Genomic DNA, 20,288 nt, shown 5'->3' on the forward strand with positions numbered 1-20,288 from the left:
TGCCGCCAAGAACGCATTCCGCAATGCATGGATAGAGGCGGTGTTTTTACGTATCTCGTGGATCATCTGCTGCGTCGCCTCCGCTTGGCGAACAAACACCCGGGAGAATTCCTCCGTGAACCCCACAACACCTGGAACTGCTCGCGATTGATCACGACAGATTCCTCGCACAGTCGTCCAGGCTCTCTACGCGATCGTCCAGGGTAGACCTTTGCTCAAGCCGCTGACCCGGCCTCCAGGGGGTCTGCGACAGCACCAATGCGCCTTGGTATCGCCAACTGCATGCTGCATGCCGCATGCCTCTTTGGTGGAAATCAACATCGTGGCCATAGGTTCAACAGACAGAGGGTTGCAAGGGCTTTCCTCCATTATCTCCAAGTATTCCTCCTCCTCTGGCTTGGTGGTCTCCTCTTCACCACCTGTGGTGAAAGACACATGCAGTGGGGCAGGTGTATGTAAGGGCGTGTCCTCCATTGGCGCCTCTGGAGCTGGGACTCCTGAAAAACACAATTGAGCTTATTAGAACACATTGGCATACATAGGAGGAACAGCACTACTCCATTAAATGTGAGCAAGAGACGTTACGTATTAATGCATCATATGGTAGTACATATGGTGTGGAATTCACTGCGCCAGAGAGCTATGGAGGCTGGATCAGTCGTAGATAGACAGAATGATATGGAAGCGAGGGTTTATGGTGTGCGGACAGAAAAGGGGACAGATGGCCTGCTCTTATGTTTTTATGTTGTTAACCTGAGAGTAGCACAGAGGCTGTATGCATAACATGACATCATTCGTCTATTCTATTACAATGAAATATCTGACGGTACGCCCGTGGTGCTGGTTTCCCACCACGCTCCTCCCCCCCCCTTCTCCCGGTCAATTGGGCCCACCGGGAGTGGACCTCCGTGACGAGGGCCTCGTTGGCCTCATCCGAAAAGGGTTTGGACCTCTTCCTCCCTGGCTCCACATCTCTAACACTGCCAGAATATTCTTTACCTCTCTCTTTTCTCTCTCCTCTCTGTCTCTGTCTTCCTCATCTCTATCTCTATCTTTATCTCTCTCTCATCTCTCTGTCTCTGCCTTCCACCTCTCTTTATCTCTCTCTATCCTCTCTCGATCTCTCTCCCCCTTCTGCGCATGTGTGGATGACCCCTGACCTCCCGAAACGCGGGGAACCATGTCCACCAAAAAAAAAACACGCATGCGCAGTAGCCCGTTGCTAGTGAAGCTTTTGCCTTCACCATCGCTGCGCAATCGCTGGCCGATGTCACATCGCTGGGCTCTCGCTTCGCCCATTTCACATCGCTGGGCTATCTCCGAGCTGAAAGTCGCAATCCAAAAAATGGCCGATGGTCCAGTGATCATGAAGGCTGAAACATCGCTAAGACTGGAACATCGCCCATTTTTTGGGCCCTAGCGAGCAAAGTGGAAAGTCTAGCCCATAGAAAATAGGAGCAGTAGTAGGCCATTCGGCCCTTCGAGCCTGCACCATCATTCAATATAATCATGGCTGATCCTCTATCTCAACATCATATTCCCGCTTTTTGTCATATCCCTTGATGCCTTTTGTGTCTAGAAATCTATCTCTCTCCTTAAATATATTCAGTGACTTGGTCTCCACAGCCTTCTGTGGTAGAGAATTCCACAGGTTAACGATCCTCTGAGTGAAAACATTTCTCCTCACCTCGGTCCTAAATTTCCTACCCCAGATCCTGAGACTGTGACCTCTTGTTCTAAACTTCCCAGCCAGGGGAAACATCCTCCCCGCATCTAGTCTGTCCAACCCCGTCTGAATTGTATACGTTTCAATGAGACCCCCTCTCATTCTTCTAAACTCTAGTGAATACAGGCCTAGTCGACCCAATCTTTCCTCATACAACAGTCCTGCCATCCCAGAAATCAGTCTGGTGAACCTTCGCTGCACTCCCTCTGGCAAGTATATCCTTTCTTAGGTAAGGAGACCAAAACTGCACACAATACTCCAGTTGTGGGCTTACCAAGGCCCTGTATAACTAGTAAGACATCCTTGCTCCTGTACTCAAATCCTCTTGCAATGAAGGCCAACATACCATTTGCCTTCCTAACTGCTTGCTGCACCTGTATGTTTGCTTTCAATGACTGGTGTACAAGGACACCCAGGTCCCTTTGTACATCGACATTTCCCAAGCTTTCACCATTTAAATAATACTTTGTCTTCATATTTTTCCTACCAAAGTGGATAACTTCACATTTATCCATGTTTACTGCATCTCCATGTGTTTGCCCACTCATTCAACCTATCTAAATCGCCTTGCAGCGTCTTTGCATCCTCCTCACAACTCACAATCCCAACTAGTATTGTGTCATCAGCAAACTTGGAAATATTACATTTGGTTCCCTCAGCCAAATCATTGATATATATTGTGGATAGCTGGGGCCCAAGCACTGATCCCTGTGGTACCCCAGTAATCACTGCCCGCCACCCCAAAAAAGACCTGTTTATTCCTACTCTCTGTTTCCGATCAGTTAACCAATTTTCAATCCTTGCCAATACATTACCCCAGTCCTATGTGCTTTAATTTTGCACACTAACCTCTTATATGGGACTTTATCAAAGGCCATCTGAAAATCCAAATACACTACATCCACTGGTTCTCCCTTATCTATTCTATCAGCTACATACTCAAAAAACTCCAGTAGATTTGTCAAACATGATTTTCCTTTCATAAATCCATGATGACTTTGTCTAATCCCGTTGATATTATTCAAGTGTGCCGTTATCAGATCCTTTATAATAGACTCTAGCATTTTCCCTACTACTGATGTTAGGCTAACCGGTCTGTAGTTCCCTCACTCTCCCGACGGGGCTGGGCCTTAGCAACCGGAACACGATGTGTACAAACAACTTGCTGGCCTGCTTCGGCACCATCACTTCGTCGTAGGACAGTGGGGAACGCAGAGAGTCTGGAAGCAGACATGAACTGCATCACCTGCCCAAGCTGAAGCAAAACTTTTGCCTGTAATGAGCATGAGTCTGCAGCATGATCAATGGCACGTGCTACACTCTCTGGAACTCCACTGTCGCTGCTCGAGGTCACCAGCCTCTATGTGTGGACAATGTTGGCCTCGTAGGACTCCCGACTCGCAATGATAATCTGCGACGCTGCCTCCGCAACAGTCACAGTGAGCTTGTCAATCCTCGCTGAGATCCATCCTAATCCATCAATAAGCTCACGGTGCATCACTGTGGTTTCCCTGGACGTTTCCACTAGGTCACTTCAATGTCTGCTTGTCTTTGAGCAGATTGACTTTGCCGACTCACCCTCCAGAGAGCTGGCCTGAGGGATTCCATCCCGGCACTGCATTGCTGTATGCCACTGGGGCCAGGACAGCATCGCCCCCGGCAACTGTCCGAGCTGGGACTCCGATGAGGGCAGAGAGCCTCTCCTCCAAATCTGTCAGAGGAATTGTTTGAGGGCGAAAACTGCTTGTCCGCAGCTGCTCCCTTCTGTTGTGGGAGTACTTTGAAGGGCTCAAAAAGGGTCTCTGCTGTTGGACCATATATTCCTGCCACAGTAGAATAGGTGATACTGTGTGAATGTTCTAGTGGCCTCCGTTCAATCTGATTGGATCTTGCATGTGCTTCATCGGTATGTATTCGCAGATTAGAGGCATCTAACATGGGGGCTGAAAGTGATATTTCAGAAAGCGATAGGAGCAGTTGGAGTGCATTGTGAGAGACGATCTTAATGATACAAATTATGTGCATAGATCATTAAAAGCCAATGGGTGCCGAAATAAGCCTTCATCTTTGTTATGCATTGTGAAACGCACCCCACTGAGTGTTGAGAGGGACCAGATAAATGAAAAACTTCACATAGTGTGTGAGATTAATGTTACAAGTCATGGAGGCATGCAGAGAATCAAATGGTACACACCCTGATGACTCTTGTGAGTTTTTTCTGCATTGTGTGCCAGTCTGGCCATAATGTCTAAAAGCAGACACTTCCTGCGCTATCTCCCTCCATATTCTCTTAAACACAGGATGGAGTGAGGACCACCTCCTCTCCACTGCGCTCACTAAGACCTTGCTGCCTTCCCTCCTGCTTCTACATCTCAGCAGAAGTGGCTGAAGTGGGCTGGTTTAAATACGCAGGCGTACCCTGCATTTGCATTTGCAACCGGTAAAGAAACCAAGAGGAAAAAAAAATTAAAGGCGCATGCGAAAAATAGCCGCCTACTTCAACGCGAAAAGATTTGGCTCTGGCGCACAAAGTCAGTGGTGCAACGCCTGATTTAATGCCACGTTCCTCCAGATCATTTTTGTCCGAAAATTCTTGAACAAGGCGCAAACTATTTCCCGGCGAAAACTTTTGCACACCGCTGCGATTTGCGACCCAAAATTCTAAAAGCCGAAAATCCAGCCCCAATTGTATGCCCTTGCCTTGTTAACCCTCCCCAAATGCAGTACCTCACCCTTCTCCAGATTGAATTCCACTTGTCACTGTTCTGTCCACCTGACCAGTTCATTGATATTTTCCTGCAGACTACAGCTTTCTTCTTCATTATGAACCACACAGCCAATTTTAGTATCATCTGCAAACTTCTTAATCATACCCCCTACATTCAAGTCTAAATCATTGATATATACCACAAAAAGCAAGGAAACTAGTACTGAGCCCTGCGGAAGCCCACTGGAAACAACCTTCCAGTCACAAAAACACCCATCAACCATTACCCTTTGCTTCCGGCCTCTGAGCTCATTTTGGATCCATCTTGTTACTTTGCCCTGGATCCCACAGGCTTTTACTTTTTTGACCAATCTGCCATGTTGGACCTTATCAAAAGCTTTGCTAAAATCTATATACACTACATCAAATGCACTATCCTCATCGACTTTTCTTGTTACCTCCTCAAAAAATTCAATTAAGTTAGTCAGACACGACCTTCCCCTAACAAATCCATGCTGACTGTCCTTGATTAATCCCAGTCTTTCTAAATAAAGATTTATCCTGTCCATCAGAATTTTTTCCAATTTTCCCATCACTGAGGTTAGGCTGACTGGCCTATAATTACTCAGTCTATCTCTTTCTTCCTTTTTAAACAAAGGTACAACATTAGCAGCCCTCCAGTCCTCTGGCACCACACCTGTAGCCAGAGAAGATTGAAAAATGATGGTCAGAGCCTCTGCTATTTCCTCTATTGCTTCTTTCAACAGCCTGGGATACATTTCATCTGGGCTGGGGATTTATCAACTTTCAAAGCTGCTAAGCCCCTTAATACTTTCATTCTCTCAATGTTTATTTCATCTAATATTTCACACTCCTCCTCCCTGATTGTACTCTCTGCATCGCCCCGCTCTTGTGAAAACAGACGCAAAGTATTCATTAAGAACCATACCCACGTCTTCCGCCTCCACACACACATTAGCTTTATGGTCTCTATTAGGCCTTACTCTTTCTTTAGTTATCCTCTTGTTCTTAATGTATTTATAAAACATCTTTGGCTTTTCCTTGATTTAACTTGTCAAAAAATGTTCATGCTATCTCTTTGCTTTCCTAATTTCCTTTTTAATTGCACCCTGCACTTTCTACACTTCTCTAGAGTTTCTGCAGTATTGAGCCTTCAGTATCTGTCATAAGACTCCCATTTTTTCTTTATCCTACCCTGTATGTACCTTGATATCCAGGGGCCTCTAGATTTGTTACTCCCACCCATTTTCTTTAAGGGAACATACTTGCTCTGAACCCTCAGGATCTCCTCCTTGAATGCTTCCCACTGCTCTGACACTGATTTGCCTTCAAGTAGCTGTTTCCAGTCCACCTCGGCTAAATCAGCTTAGCAAAATTGGCTTTTCCCCAATTGAGAGCTTTAATTCCTGGTCTATCTTCGTTCTTTTCCATAAGTACCCTAAATCTAACTGAATTCTGATCACTAATACCACTGATATCCCTTCCACCTGCCCAGCATCATTTCCTAAAAACTAAGTCCAGAACCACCCCGTCTATTGTTGAGCTTGCTACATACTGGCTAAAAAAGTTCCCCTGAATGCATTTTAGGAATTCCCAAGTGTCTATCTGTGCTCTCAGCCACTCTGCCTTATTTCCTATACTCCATGCATTGAAGTATATACCATTTAGCACTGCTAAACTTACTTGCTGACTATTTTCTAGCCCTTGTTTCCTCTGTCTTCCAAATTCACTTTCTACTTTTCTGCTTTCCAATTCCAGCTTTGCTTCTCTTCCTACTGAATCTATTCTCAGGTTCCCATCCCCCTGCTGAGCTAGTTTAAACCCTCCCCAACAGCAGTAGCAAAGTCCCCCGCGAGGATATTGGTCCCGGCTTTTCCCCAATTTGGGACTTTTATTCCTGGTCTATCCTTGTCCTTACCCATAACTACCTTGAATCTGACTGAATTATAGTCACTGGCACCCAAGTGCTGTCCCACTGATACCCCTTCCACCTGCCCAGCTTCATTCCCTAAAACCAAGTCCAGAATCACGCTCTCCATTTTTGGGCTTCTACATACTGGCTAAAAAAGCTCTCCTGAATGCATTTTAGGAATTCCTTTCAGGACAGAGAGCGGAGAGTACCAGTTCGAACAATTTTAGTCTTTAACTAAGAGTAGAGGGGTATACTAAAAACTTTAGTTTAATAATCTAATAACTAGAGGCATGGCAGGGCACCTCAGTCTCGTGGAGTGCACATCCTGTGCCATGTGCGAAGTCCTGGACGCCTCACGTAGCCTGGACGATCACATGTGCAGGAAGTGTCGCCAGCGACAGCAACTCGAGCTCTGGGTTTCAGAGCTTGAGCGGTAGCTGGAGTCACTGTGGTGCATCAGCGAGGCTGACAACTTTGTGGATAGCACGTTTCTAGAGATGGCCACCCCACAGCATAAGAGTGTGCAGGCAGGGAGGGAATGGGTGACTGCCAGACAGAAGAGGAGGACCAGGCAGATAATGCAGGAATCCGCTGAGTGTTTCTTACTTTCTAACCAGTATACTGTTCCGAGTGCTGGTGGGGGCGATGGTTCCTCTGGGGAGTGCAGCCAGAGCCAAGTCCACGGTAATGTGGGTGGCTCAGCTGCACAGGGGGTGAAGAAGATGAGTGGAAGAGCAATAGTGGTAGGGGGTTCGATAATTGAAGGAGCAGACGGGCATTTCTGCAGTCGCAGACATGACTCCAGGATGGTAAGTTGCCTCCCTGGTGCCAGGGTTAAATATGTTACCGAGCGGCTGCAGGGCATTCTGGGGGGAGAGGGTGAACAGCCAGGGGTCGTGGTCCATATCGGTATGAATGACATAGGTAGAAAGAGGGATGAAGTCCTGCAGGCAGATTTTAGGGAGCTAGGAGAGATAATAAAAAGCAGGACCTCAAAGGTTAATAATCTCCAGATTACTCCCGGTGTCATGTGCTAGTGAGTACAGAAATAAGAGGGTAGAGCAGATGAATGCTTGGCTGGAGAGATGCTGCAGGAGGGAGGGCTTTAGATTCCTGAGGCATTGGAACCGTTTCTGGGGGAGATGGGACCTGTACAAGCCGCACGAGTAGCACCTCAACAGAGCTGAGACCAATATCCTCGCAGGGGAGTTGCTAATGCTGTTGGGAAGGGTTTAAACTAGCTTGGCAGGGAGATGGGAACCTGAGAATAGATTCAGAAGGGAAAGAAGCAAAGCTGAAATTGGAACTCCTGTGACAATTTGAACTAGTGCTCTCCACTCTCCTATCCTGTGACAGTTTGAGCTGGTGCTCTCCCCTCCCCTGTTCTGTGATGGGAATACCCCCCAAAACAAAGAAAACACAATACATAAATAAAAAAAACACCTCAAGTATTTAAAATGAATATAAATTGAAATAACTTAAATGTTTTAGAAAAAAAACATTTTTTTCAATTTTTTTAAATGTTTTAATAGTGTTAAAAATAAACTTATTTTAATGGACAGGATTTTTAATATAAAAATTAGTCATAAAATTTATTTTTTCTATTTTTTAAAACTTACGCTGATAAAAGCAGGCCTTACGCCTGCTTCTACAAGGCATGAGTTTTAATGAGATTGTTGGGCAGGGGTTGGGCAAATAATCCAAAATCTCCGCCCACGAAGGCCCTTCTCCTGGGGATTTTGGCAGATCGCAAGTGCCGGGTTTAGGTGCATGTGCAGTGCACGCCTTAACCTGGATCTTGCGGGGCCTCATTGGGCACGTGTACACATCGTACACATCTGGAGAGGCTGCAATTTACGGCCCATAATTTCCAAAGCATGGAACAGTCAAAACTCCTCAGTCCCGCTTAACCGATGGAAGTGCAGTGGCGTGGGCATTGGTGACCTCCACTCCTCATCCCACTGGGTATCCAGGTTCAGGATGGAATCACTTTGCTAGAATGGCAACAATGGGTGCTTGCCAGAAGAGGGATGGTGGGAAAAGCAGGGCTGGCAAGCTGCTAATGCTACAACAGGGGTGCAAAAAGAACCCAGATCAGGACCCAAGTCTGGCTCCCCACCGCCCCCCCCCCTGCCCCCGCCAAGTCGGAATCCACTTTAATTGCCCAACGGACCTGTATGCCAGGTTCATTCCAAAGTCTATGCTACTGGACGGTACAGAGGACGGGACCAAAGAAATTCCCTTGTTTGGGGTCGCCTCAAGCTTCATTTTAAACTTGTTGCCTGTACTGGGATCTGCTGTTTTCAGGTCCCACCTAATTTACCAAGGATGTGTTTATTTGTACTGCCGAAATGGCCACTATGTGCCACCCTTTGTCTATGGTTGGTCCCCTTGGAAGATAAGCCACACCCTGAAGTTTCACAGGAATGTGTAACTGGAATTGCCTATCCCAAGGTCTCACTGACTTTGCAAATTGTAACTCGATCCACTTTGACTTCCTAATGTGACAGAGGACAGAGCTCCCCAGAAGACAGCAAGGGCCAGCCAAAGTGCCTTACCCCAGTCCAAGTACATCCCACCCCGAGCCAAAGTGCCTTACCCCAGTCCAAGTACATCCCTCCCCCAGCCAAAGTTCATTATCCCAGTCCAAGTGCATTCCTCCCCCATTCAGGACCGGGAAGCGGGGCGGGACTTGACAGCGTGTCTTGTCTAAAAAAGTGCAGTACCAGCATGGGGAGCTCCAGGACAGGATAGACGCATGCCTGTCCAAAAAAGTGCAGTACGGGTGGGGGGGCGGGGCTGGATAGACGCATGTCTGTCAAAAAAAATGCAATACAAATAATTACACTGATTTGCCGAAGGCTATGCTTCACTCATAGTTGACTTATGCCAGAACTCCACCACTGGCCCCATGCAAATTCAGGGCAAAACACTACAAAAGGTATGAAAATTAATATTTGGGAGCAACACACAGACTTGGAATCCAACAAAGAAGTTTGGACAGTTTATGTAGAGTACTGAGTTACAGACTGGAATATAGTAAGGGATTGAGATGGTTTATTTATAGAACTAAGGATATTCAGGATTTAATTTTGGGTTGTAATCTAGTCAAGCAGTCAGTGCTTTATATATAATGAAGGAGAGGATATCTCGTAAATTAAAGGCTGAAAATCACCAGGGAGTTTTTAATGGTTTATCGGTAGATTTAGTGGATCTCCTGTGGCATTACTCACGTTGAATTAGATGATGCATTGTTTCATGAGGACAGGACCATTGGACAAAGTAATGTGCAATATATTGTTTTGTTGCAAAAGTGAAGAGGTGTCCCGAGGACACATAAGAACATTAAAAAATAGGAGCAGGAGTAGGTCATATGGCCTCTTGAGCTATTCAGTAAGATCATGGCTGATCTTTTACCTCAACTCCACTTAGTCACAAAGTCTAATTGCTGTTAAGTAAACATTTCAGGTAATTTTAACCTTGGGCAATGGTGTAAAATAGGCAATATCGGATTGCCCACCCATTATACACCCCATCCTATTCTGCTTTCCATTGAAATCAATGGAAAAGAAAATGGGAAATCAATCTGATAATTGCCTGTTTTACGCTATCACCCAGAGTTAAAATTACCTCCATTGGGTGAGATCTTTGAGAGTTTTGTTTTTAAGTTGATTGGCAAAGTCAATTAAGGGGCTGCAGACATTCTTAATGGTATTTTCTGTTTTTGGCAGTTTCCTTATATTCCAATTGAGTGCCTTTGTTTTAGTGTGATACCTGGGATCGATTTTTTAACTACTGCTCAGGAGAGAAAGGATAGGCATTCTAACATTTAAGGAGGACACGGGGAAGGAGTGAAGCCAGAGACGGGGTGGAAGTGGGCATGGAGAGTAGGAAATGTGGCTAATGAGAGTGGCATTTTAAGATTTGAGTGAATTATAAAGAATTGATTACACGATAGGGAATAAATGGAGTTTGGAGTGGAAAGGGAACGTTAAAGATCCTCAGGATAATCCAAAGCCTTTTTGAACCAATGAATTGTCATTGTAGGCAAATAGGGTAGCTGATTTGTGCATAAGTATAGCAAATGAATGATCAGATAATTTGTTTTTGGTGATGTTGGTTGAGGGAATATTGGCAAGGACACTGGGAGGTATTTCTATTTTTATTCAAATTGTGTCATGGGAACCCTTACATCTACTTGAACAGGTAAGTGAGGCCTTGTCTAAAAGAGAGAGCTTCCTTGGTATCAGAACAGATTATGCACACAAATCCATATTGAACTCATAAATTGCTGACTCAGAGAAGAGTGTGCTATCAATTGAGCCAAGCTGACACGTGGCATGGAGGAAATGCTTCTGCTGCTATAATTGGGGCCAGGACTGTGGCCCAGGATTATATTTTTTAAAGCCTAAATTGGGTGTGGGGAGAATGGTAAGGCATGGAGCAGCTGGATGACTAAAGGTCTGTGTGGGAAAAAAAACTATAATCATAAAAGTATAAAGCTCTGATAAGAATTGTAAAATAGGTAGACATATGGACCCGGACTCCTGAATAAGTCAACATGTTTCACTGGGTGATACAAAAATGAGGATATTTTCATGTGAGTTAATTTGATGCAAGAAAATGTGTTTGCTTTGAATACATTTCCCAGTGGTGTGAAAATGCAAGCCAGAGCTACTACTTTTGTTAAATTATTACCAGCGGATCTCATAGAATTGCTCACAGTGCACCAATGGACATACTGAGTTCTTTAAAATTCAATCTTGGATGTCGCTGGCAAGGGCGGCATTTTTGCTCACCCCTAATTCCCCTTGATAAGGTGGTGATGGCCTCCTTCTTGAACCACTGCAGCCCATGGGGTGGCAGTGCTCTCAAAATGCTGTCAGGTAGGGAGTTCCAAGATTTTGACCCAGTAACGATGAAGGGAACACTAATATATTTGCATCAGAATGGTGTGTGCCTTGGAGCTGTTGGTGTTCCCATGCACCTGCTGCGCATGTCCTTCTAGGTGGTGAAAACCATGGGTTTGGGAGGTGCTGCTGAAGAAGCCTTAGCGAGTTGCTGCCATGCACCCTGTAGATAGTGCACACTGCAGCCATTGTATGTCTGTGGTGGTGGGTTGTTGTGTCATGCAATATAAAATGTCAATATAAAATATCAACCTAGTAAACCTTCTGAACTGCCTCCAAAGCAAGTATATCCTTTTTTAAATATGGAAACCAAAACTACGCAGTATTCCAGGTGTGGCCTCACCAATACTCTATATAACTGTAGCAAGACTTTCCTGCATTTAGACTGCATCCCCATTTGCAATAAAGGCCAAGATTGCATTGGCCTTCCTGATTACTTGCTGCACCTGCATACTAACCTTTTGTGTTTCATGCACCAGGACCCCCTGGTTCCTCTGTACTGCAGCACTTTGCAATTTTTCTCCATTTAAATAATAACTTGCTCTTTGATTTTTTTCTGACAAAGTGCATAACCTCATACTTACCAACATTATACTCCATTATACTCCTGCTCCTATTTCTTATGTTCTTGTGTTCTTATGTAAGGTAGACAACTGCAGTATGTACCTAAAGGGAGAGAGTGTTCATTACATATCAGGCAAACTCAAATTCTACAGATGTAGATTTTTCAGTAGCTTAGTTTGGAGACTATTAAACACATTAATGAGTTCCTATGCTCATCAGACACCTGGCACCAAAAATATAGATATTTTTAAAAATTCTTTTGATTTTGCCTTTTCCTTCCTTAGTTTCTTTTGTGCCATATGCTAGAGAACATAAGAATTAGGAACAGGAGTAGGCCATCTAGCCCCTCGAGCCTGCTCCGCCATTCAACAAGATCATGGCTGATCTGGCCGTGGACTCAGCTCCACTTACCCGCCCGCTCCCCATAACCCTTAATTCCCTTATTGGTTAAAAATCTATCTATCTGTGATTTGAATATATTCAATGAGCTAGCCTCAACTGCTTCCTTGGGCAGAGAATTCCACAGATTCACAACCCTCTGGGAGAAGAAATTCCTTCTCAACTCGGTTTTAAATTGGCTCCCCCGTATTTTGAGGCTGTGCCCCCAAGTTCTAGTCTCCCCGACCAGTGGAAACAACCTCTCTGCCTCTATCTTGTCTATCCCTTTCATTATTTTAAATGTTTCTATAAGATCACCCCTCATCCTTCTGAACTTCAACGAGTAAAGACCCAATCTACTCAATCTATCATCATAAAGGTAAGCCCCTCATCTCCGGAATCAGCCTAGTGAATCGTCTCTGTACCCTCTCCAAGGCTTAAGTAAGATGATCAAAACTGCACGCAGTACTCCAGGTGCGGCCTCACCAATACCCTGTACAGTTGCAGCAGGACCTCCCTGCTTTTGTACTCCATCCCTCTCGCAATGAAGGCCAACATTCCATTCGCCTTCCTGATTACCTGTTGCACCTGCAAACTATCTTTTTGGGATTCATGCACAAGGACCCCCAGGTCCCTCTGCACCGCAGCATGTTGTAATTTCTCCCCATTCAAATAATATTCCCTTTTACTGTTTTTTTTCCCAAGGTGGATAACCTCACACTTTCCGACATTGTATTCCATCTGCCAAACCTTAGCCCATTCGCTTAATCTATCTAAATCTCTTTGCAGCCTCTCTGTGTCCGCTACACAACCCGCTTTCCCACTAATTTTTGTGTCATCTGCAAATTTTATTACACTACACTCTGTCCCCTCTTCCAGGTCATCTATGTACATTGTAAACGGTTGTGGTCCCAGCACCGATCCCTGTGGCACATCACTAACCACCGATTTCCAACCCAAAAAGGACCCATTTATCCCGACTCTCTGCTTTCTGTTAGCCAGCCAATTCTCTATCCATGCTAATACATTTCCTCTGACTCCACGTACCTTTATCTTCTGCAGTAACCTTTTGTGTGGCACCTTATCGAATGCCTTTTGAAAATCTAAATACACCACATCCAACGGTACACCTCTATCCACCATGCTCGTTATATCCTCAAAGAATTCCAGTAAATTAGTTAAACATGATTTCCCCTTCATGAATTCATGCTGCGTCTGCTTGATTGCACTATTCCTATCTAGATGTCCCGCTATTTCTTCCTTAATGATAGTTTCAAGCATTTTCCCCACTACAGATGTTAAACTAACCGGCCTTTTGTTTGCCCCCTTTTTTAAACAGAGGCGTTACATTAGCTGCTTTCCAATCAGCTGGTACCTCCCCAGAGTCCAGAGAATTTTGGTAGATTATAACGAATGCATCTGCTATAACTTCCGCCATCTCTTTTAATACCTTGGGATGCATTTCATCAGGACCAGGGGACTTGTCTACCTTGAGTCCCATTAGCCTGTCCAGCACTACCCCCCTAGTGATAGTGATTGTCTCAAGGTCCTCCCTTCCCACATTCCTGTGACCAGCAATTTTTGGCATGGTTTTTGTGTCTTCCACTGTGAAGACCGAAGCAAAATAATTGTTTAAGGTCTCAGCCATTTCCACATTTCCCATTATTAAATCACCCTTCTCATCTTCTAAGGGGCCAACATTTACTTTAGAGGGTGAACAGATGATCTGATCTCAGTCTTTGCCAATTGAACTCTGTAACTAGCCACCTAAGAGATGCACAAGAGTTCCCACAGGAAGAAATTAAATAAATAATCCCTCCCTATCTAGATTTTGTTAGTTGCTCTTGATGGGAAAGTATTTTGCTTTTTTAAAATTTATTCATTCACGAGTTGTGGGCGTCACTGGCAAGGCCAGCATTTATTGCCCATCCCTAATTGCCCTTGAGAAGAACCGCTGTTTTTTTTGTAGCGGTTTGGTACAACAGAGGGCAGTTAAGAGTCAGCCACGTTGCTGTGGGTCTGGAGTCACATATAGGCCAGACCAGGTAAGGATGGCAGATTTCCTTCTCCAGAGGACATTAATGAACCAGATGTGTTTTTACGACAATCCGGTAGTTTCAATCTCACCATTACTAATGCTAGTTTTTTTATTCCAGATTTATTTAATTACCTGAATTTAAATTCCCCAACTGCCATGGTTGGATTTTAAACTTGTGTCTCCGGATCATTAGTTCAGGCATCTGGATTACGAGTCCAGTAACATAACCGCTATGCTACTGTTCCCTACATTTGCCCTACATCTCTCCGATGGGTCAGCTGAAATCAGAAACTTGTCATGTTGAGTTATGGATGTGAACGCACATTTGTGATTCATGACTTTAATTTTCAATCTTTTCTATATCTCTCATACTACCTGATCTGTTTGTGGCAATGTCTTCTCCTAACGCTTGATTTTTTTTGTGCAAGAATAGGCAGCTCAGGGTTCCCAGTATTGCAAGTCATAAACATCATGTGAGCTTTGTACTTCCATCCACAATGCTGTCTGCCATATAAGTAATCAGTTGCACAAGTTGTTTACATGTCATGTCACAATAGAATTTTTGTGGGCCTTAGAATTCGTCTGGTCGCTATAAATGATGACATTGTAATTGAGCATTCTTGTAGAATACATTTCTAACGTTGATACACATAGCAACCAGAGAATTTTTTTACCATATGCTGCTCTTGTAAAATGGCTAATTAATGTTAATTACTAAAGTTTGAAAGCTTTCATTAAGAAAAATTTAATAAATGTGACAAATATTGTAATTAAAACAAAAAGTCCGTCAGCATTTGAAAAGTGAAAATATAGGTTAATCACTTTGGGTCGAAAATCTTCAGAGTCTGGTGAAGGTTTTGTAACTGAACCTGCAGTTTATTTCCGGATTTTCCTTTTGTTTCTACTTCAGATTTCTTTCATTTGCAATTTTGTCCTCTCAGCTGTAGCTTACAGTTAATGTGTCATCTTGTTGCTGTGATGAATTGTTGATGTATTTGCAGTTTCAATTGGGGTATTGCATGTAGATAATTCAGAAATGACAGTTTAATTTTACCACATGTTTCACTGCATTAGTGATCAAAAAGAGTTGTGAAAAACCTCACTGTTATAAAGAGCGTATACACTATCGGCCGGATTTTCGAGAGGTTTGCGACTGGGTTTTCACCGCAATTTGATCCTCCGCGGCGAAAACCCGGTCTCAAAGCCCGGGTGGGATCCTCAGGTACCTGTTTGCGGCGGCGCTTCCAAGTCCCACCGGGGAGAGGTGCGCCGATGTGCAACGACTCCGACTTTCGGCACTCTCCTGACCTGTACGCCGCGCCAAGAACAGGCCAAACCTGTCAACAGCGGTAAGTACAAAAATCTGAAAATAAAGTAAGTTAAAGTTTTTATTTTTTAATTTTTTTTGCAGTGATTAGTTAGTTAAGGGTCTTGTAAATGTTTTGGAATGTTTATTGGAATTTATTTTTCTCTCCCTCCCAAGGCCTCTCTCGCAGCGCTTCCGGCCCCGGACTAAAGTTGCCACAACTCGCGTTTTGCGCTGCGAATAATTGTGGAACTCCTCCCTTACCGATGCGCCCCCCCCTCCCCCCCAAGGCCGAAATTCAGCCTAAAAATGGTAGCACAGCGAAAATGGTAATTTTCACGTATCATGACCGTTTTCGCCGAGAAACCCCAAAAACTGAAAATTCGGCCCTATAAACATTACAAAGGCATACTCAATTTTTATCCTACAATTGATAACAGTGGCTTTGCTGCACAAAAATTATTTGTGCTTTTGTTACAGCTCATAAGAAACTGATAGTTCAGCTGGCCGAGGGGAAGATGACTATTGAGCTGAAAAATAGTGAAGCCAATTGGTTTCGAAAAATAGGTAAGAGAATGCTATTGTTGAATTAAAAACCACTAAACACGCATCTTCAAATATTAGGGAAATTCCAGTGTCCAAAGTCTAAGTCCTTCTCGATCTTTCAGCAATCTTTGACACAGTTGACTGCACTATTCTCCTCCAATTCCATTCCTCTGTTGTCCAGTTGGTAGAGAGACGTTACCAAGACAAACATAGAAACATAGTAAATAAGTGCAGGAGTAGGTCATTTGGCCCTTCGAGCCTGCACTGCCATTCAATGAGTTCATGGCTGAACATGCAACTTCAGTACCCCATTCCTGCTTTCTCGCCATACACCTTGATCCCCCTAGTAGTAAGGACTACATCTAACAAATTGCTTATTATTTACAGTCTACGGGGAAACAACATCGAAGCATCTTAACTACCTGTCACCTTTTTGAAAAACGTTGGTGAATACACATTGGCTCGAAATTTGAGGTTGTAATGACAATGAAACTGCTAGTGCTCGCCATCATTACTGTATAAAACTGACAGCAACTTCTGGTGTCCGCACATGTGCAGTTAAATGCAGAAATCCGGAAGTTGCTGTCAATGATACTCTGCTCCACCACAGGATGCGCTGTTGCAATCAACACTACATCAGTGATTTGACATGAACTTCAATTTTTTCGTACTATTCACGCTGTAAAAATAATTGAAAATGTTAATCCTTGTTGAATGAGGTGTTTTTAATGGCGTACTAAGTCATAATTACGGCTGTACAACATCTCTGGCCCTGAAAAACACATTTTACAAGTGTGGAATGTCATTCTCTCAGAATAACATTTAAAAATTGGATGATTTTTAAAATAATAAACAAAAAAATATTTTTTTTTAAGTATGTTTATGATATTTTAGCTTCTACCTTAATCCCATGTGTAATTCCCAATCTTTATTTTGCTTTCCGTAAAATGATTAAAGAGTGAATTATAATCTGTGGTTTTTACTTCCTGGTTTTCTGTCTGATTGGCTGATTGGCCTGCTTGATGACTTCACTGTTGCTGGATGCCACAGATCTCCTATAGATGGTGCCAGATTGAAAATCAGACCCGAATAGGGGAAATTGCCATTCTAGAGCCTGCTAAATCTTTGTCGGTAGCTATTTTTGAGGTCAGCGGCAAGCACCGTTCCTTCATTGCTAACTGCAAAATCCAGGCCTATGTCTTGAAACACTACATTTAAATGTGACACTCAGAAATAGCCTGATACTGCATATGCAACAGGTAGAAGGCTTTCTGGAGTCAAAAAGGCACATTTTCCTACCTATTTCACCAGCTTTTGGGCAAGAAATTGCTCTTCCAGAATCCCACTGTTTAATGACGTTTCCACAATTGCCTGCCAGAAGTGATGTTGGGTGTACAACACGTCTTCCCAAATTCCACCTCCTGAATTTACATTGCCATTCCGTTGTGACCAAAATAGAAATGGGTCCTCAAGTCTTCTAAATTGGCCCCTGTCCAAGATCCTTACCTCCACTTTAGTCACTGGAGCCATTCCAAGGTGGATGGAGGCTGCCTCATTGTTCGGCTTATAGAAACGAGTGTGGAATTCAAGTGAATTACATTATTTCTGAATGAGCTAAAGGCATTTGTCTTATTTGCACAAAGAATGCTTTCAATGGGTTATTATCTAAAGCAAAAATGTCTTTCTTAAAGCATATTTGAAAGTGTTCTTTGCTTTCAATTTGATGTTTTTAGTATTTAAAATATTCTTTAAAAAATATTTCCTTCTGGTCTCCTTAGACCATTTCTTGCCAAGAAGACAGTCAAATGTCCTGCTGCCAGCCCAGGCCTGTCTATACTGCTTTATAATCAGACTCTAGGATGCTAATAATCCAATGTTAAGTGCTAAAGCTTCACTTGTAAAGTAAGCAGGTTATTTAAGTGACATAAAAACCCCCCAGATGAATTATAAATTAAACTGTGTATAATGACTTCCATTTTTGACAGCTGCAAAAGTGAGGCCACGTTTTATTTGATCACCAGCAATAGCAGAATAAAAAAGTAGAAAGTTGGGTGAATGATGGAACCAGTATGCTCTTGTTGACCATCATGTCTACTTCACTAGTTCTGTAGTTTAAAACTGTGTCCAATGTCATAAAAGAAAATTATTGTTCAGACATTCTACATTTTTGTTAATATAAAATTACATTGACAGCAACATATGAATCAAAAAAACAATTACAAACTTGCTGAAAGAGGGTTTATCAAGAATGGAAAGTTGAACCATGAAGTCATGTTACCCATATGCAACAATTTTTGCTGCAGATTCAGACCTCATACCCTTAGAGCCATTGGGCTCAAATTTCCCCAAGAGTTGGCCATTTTTTTTGGACTAAGTAGCTTTTTTGGGAGTAATTTAAAAATCGCAAATTTCCCCATTTAACTTGCTCCAGTGTAAGACAGTTAGTTAGGTTTTTTTCTAGTTTCGTTTGTTCTCTCCAAAAGGGGGCGTGTCCGGCCACTTATGCCTCTTCTGGCCATAGAAGCAAATTTGGCCAGTTGAAAGTTACTCCAAACTAACCTAGGCCAGTGTATGTGGCCACTTTTGTAGGCACAGGAAAACCTTACCTATATTTTAAAAATCAGCGCAGGTAGCCAAAGATGGGGGTGGAGGGGTGGAGGTGAGTTAGAGGATTCTAAAGCACTAAAGACCTTCACAACATCAGCACAACATTACAACATCTTCAGCACAACAGCTGCACAGCATCATCAAAAATAAATGAAAGATAAATCAGCTACTGAAAATAGAGTAGTCCTACCCTGCCGACTGCAGAAAGCACCGGCCAGCCCTCCCGCCAGGGCTAGGGGCGGCAGGCACGCATGACTGTAGGGGTGAGGAATTTTTACTTTTTACAGTTGTCCCTAAATGTTGCGTGGTCCTAATGGAGCATGATTCAGTTTTCAAGCAAAATATCTTTTATTGGATATTTTACAGTGCACTACAACGATGACAACAACAGCAACAAAGAAAGGCTGCACCCATCCTTCACCCACATCTCGGAGAAAGTGCACTTCCTCATAGGGTCGGTGATGGTGGTGGAGGGCGGGGTTGGGAGACCGGCTTGGGTCTGACTGGTGGCTGGTGCGTGGATTGAAGTGGGAGTGGCATTTGAGTATCCGGCCTTTGTGCCCTTATTGCAGAAGCTAGCTCCCTCATGGCATCTGCCATCGTTTGCACACCCTCTGAAATGCCCGCCCTCACTTCCCGTCTCAGTGCAGAGATTTCACCTGACAGTGTCGCTACCTCATCACGCACCCCACCGACAGCCACCACGAGTGATCTTGTGAGGGCATTGGTCTCCTCACCCAATGACACAACCTGATTAACCTCAGGAGAGACTGGTCGGCTTCTCCTTCCCCTCACTGTGAATCTGCCTAATGGCACCCCTCCAGTGTGAGGCGCAGGCTGGGACGGTGGGGGACTCGGTGTCCGAAGATGCATTTCACAACCGCCACTGGGACCCGTGACCTCGGAAGGTGTGAACCCATGGAATGTTGCCGAGGTGCTCATGGAGGTTTCTGGCAGTGTGATGCCCTGCGTGTGGGTCCAGCTTGTGTAGAGCTGATTCTTTTTCTGCCGGTGTGACTCAGCAAGGCAGCAACCCTCTGTTCCAGGGGTGATAGTTGGTGCAGATTTGGCGGCCCTCCTCCTGTTCTAAGTCTTTCCCTTTTGTTGTGGGCCAATTTCTTCTGCAAAGATGAAGATATTAATTTTCAGACATGGTGCGCTTCTGATGGGTAGGACACATACAGATGCTCACATTTTCAATTGCAATTCAATTTAAAGATGACGATATTACTTACACTCACTACTTGACCACCGTCCTGCCATTTCTTCCTGCACTGGCTTCCAGATCTTGCGGTATTGACCCCTGTGGAGTATTCTTCTGCAACTAGGTTCCATCTTTTTCTCATTTCCTTGGGTGAAACTTTTGACGGACCACTCTTGCTGCTATCCAGCTCCAGCCATTTCTCTTCAATGACAGTCACTAGTTTCTCCACTTCTTCATGGAGGAAATTTTTTGTTCGTCTTGCACTCTCTTGCGCCATTCGTCTATTGGACTCACACTCAGGTAATGTTCAAAAATGACACTTCTCACCTTTCTTCCACCTATCCAGCACTCCTTTCCACTCCCTCAACC

At 43.9% G+C, this 20,288-nt stretch overlaps 1 protein-coding gene across 11 annotated transcripts in view; it reads left to right on the top strand.

Annotated features, from left to right (window-relative positions):
- Positions 1-20,288, top strand: part of tex11 (testis expressed 11) — a 454,209-nt gene that overhangs the window by 232,443 nt on the left and 201,478 nt on the right. For all 11 annotated transcript variants that reach the window (XR_011593569.1, XR_011593571.1, XR_011593570.1 and 8 more), the window contains one exon: positions 16,043-16,129. Coding sequence is in view for 8 of the 11 variants with exons in the window: in XM_070882608.1 (XP_070738709.1) it covers positions 16,043-16,129 (87 nt within the window). In the remaining 3 variants the exon portion in view is untranslated. The remainder of the gene's footprint in view (positions 1-16,042; positions 16,130-20,288) is intronic.

The sequence above is a fragment of the Pristiophorus japonicus genome, chromosome 6 (assembly GCF_044704955.1).
Source record: "Pristiophorus japonicus isolate sPriJap1 chromosome 6, sPriJap1.hap1, whole genome shotgun sequence".
NCBI lineage: Eukaryota > Metazoa > Chordata > Chondrichthyes > Pristiophoridae > Pristiophorus > Pristiophorus japonicus.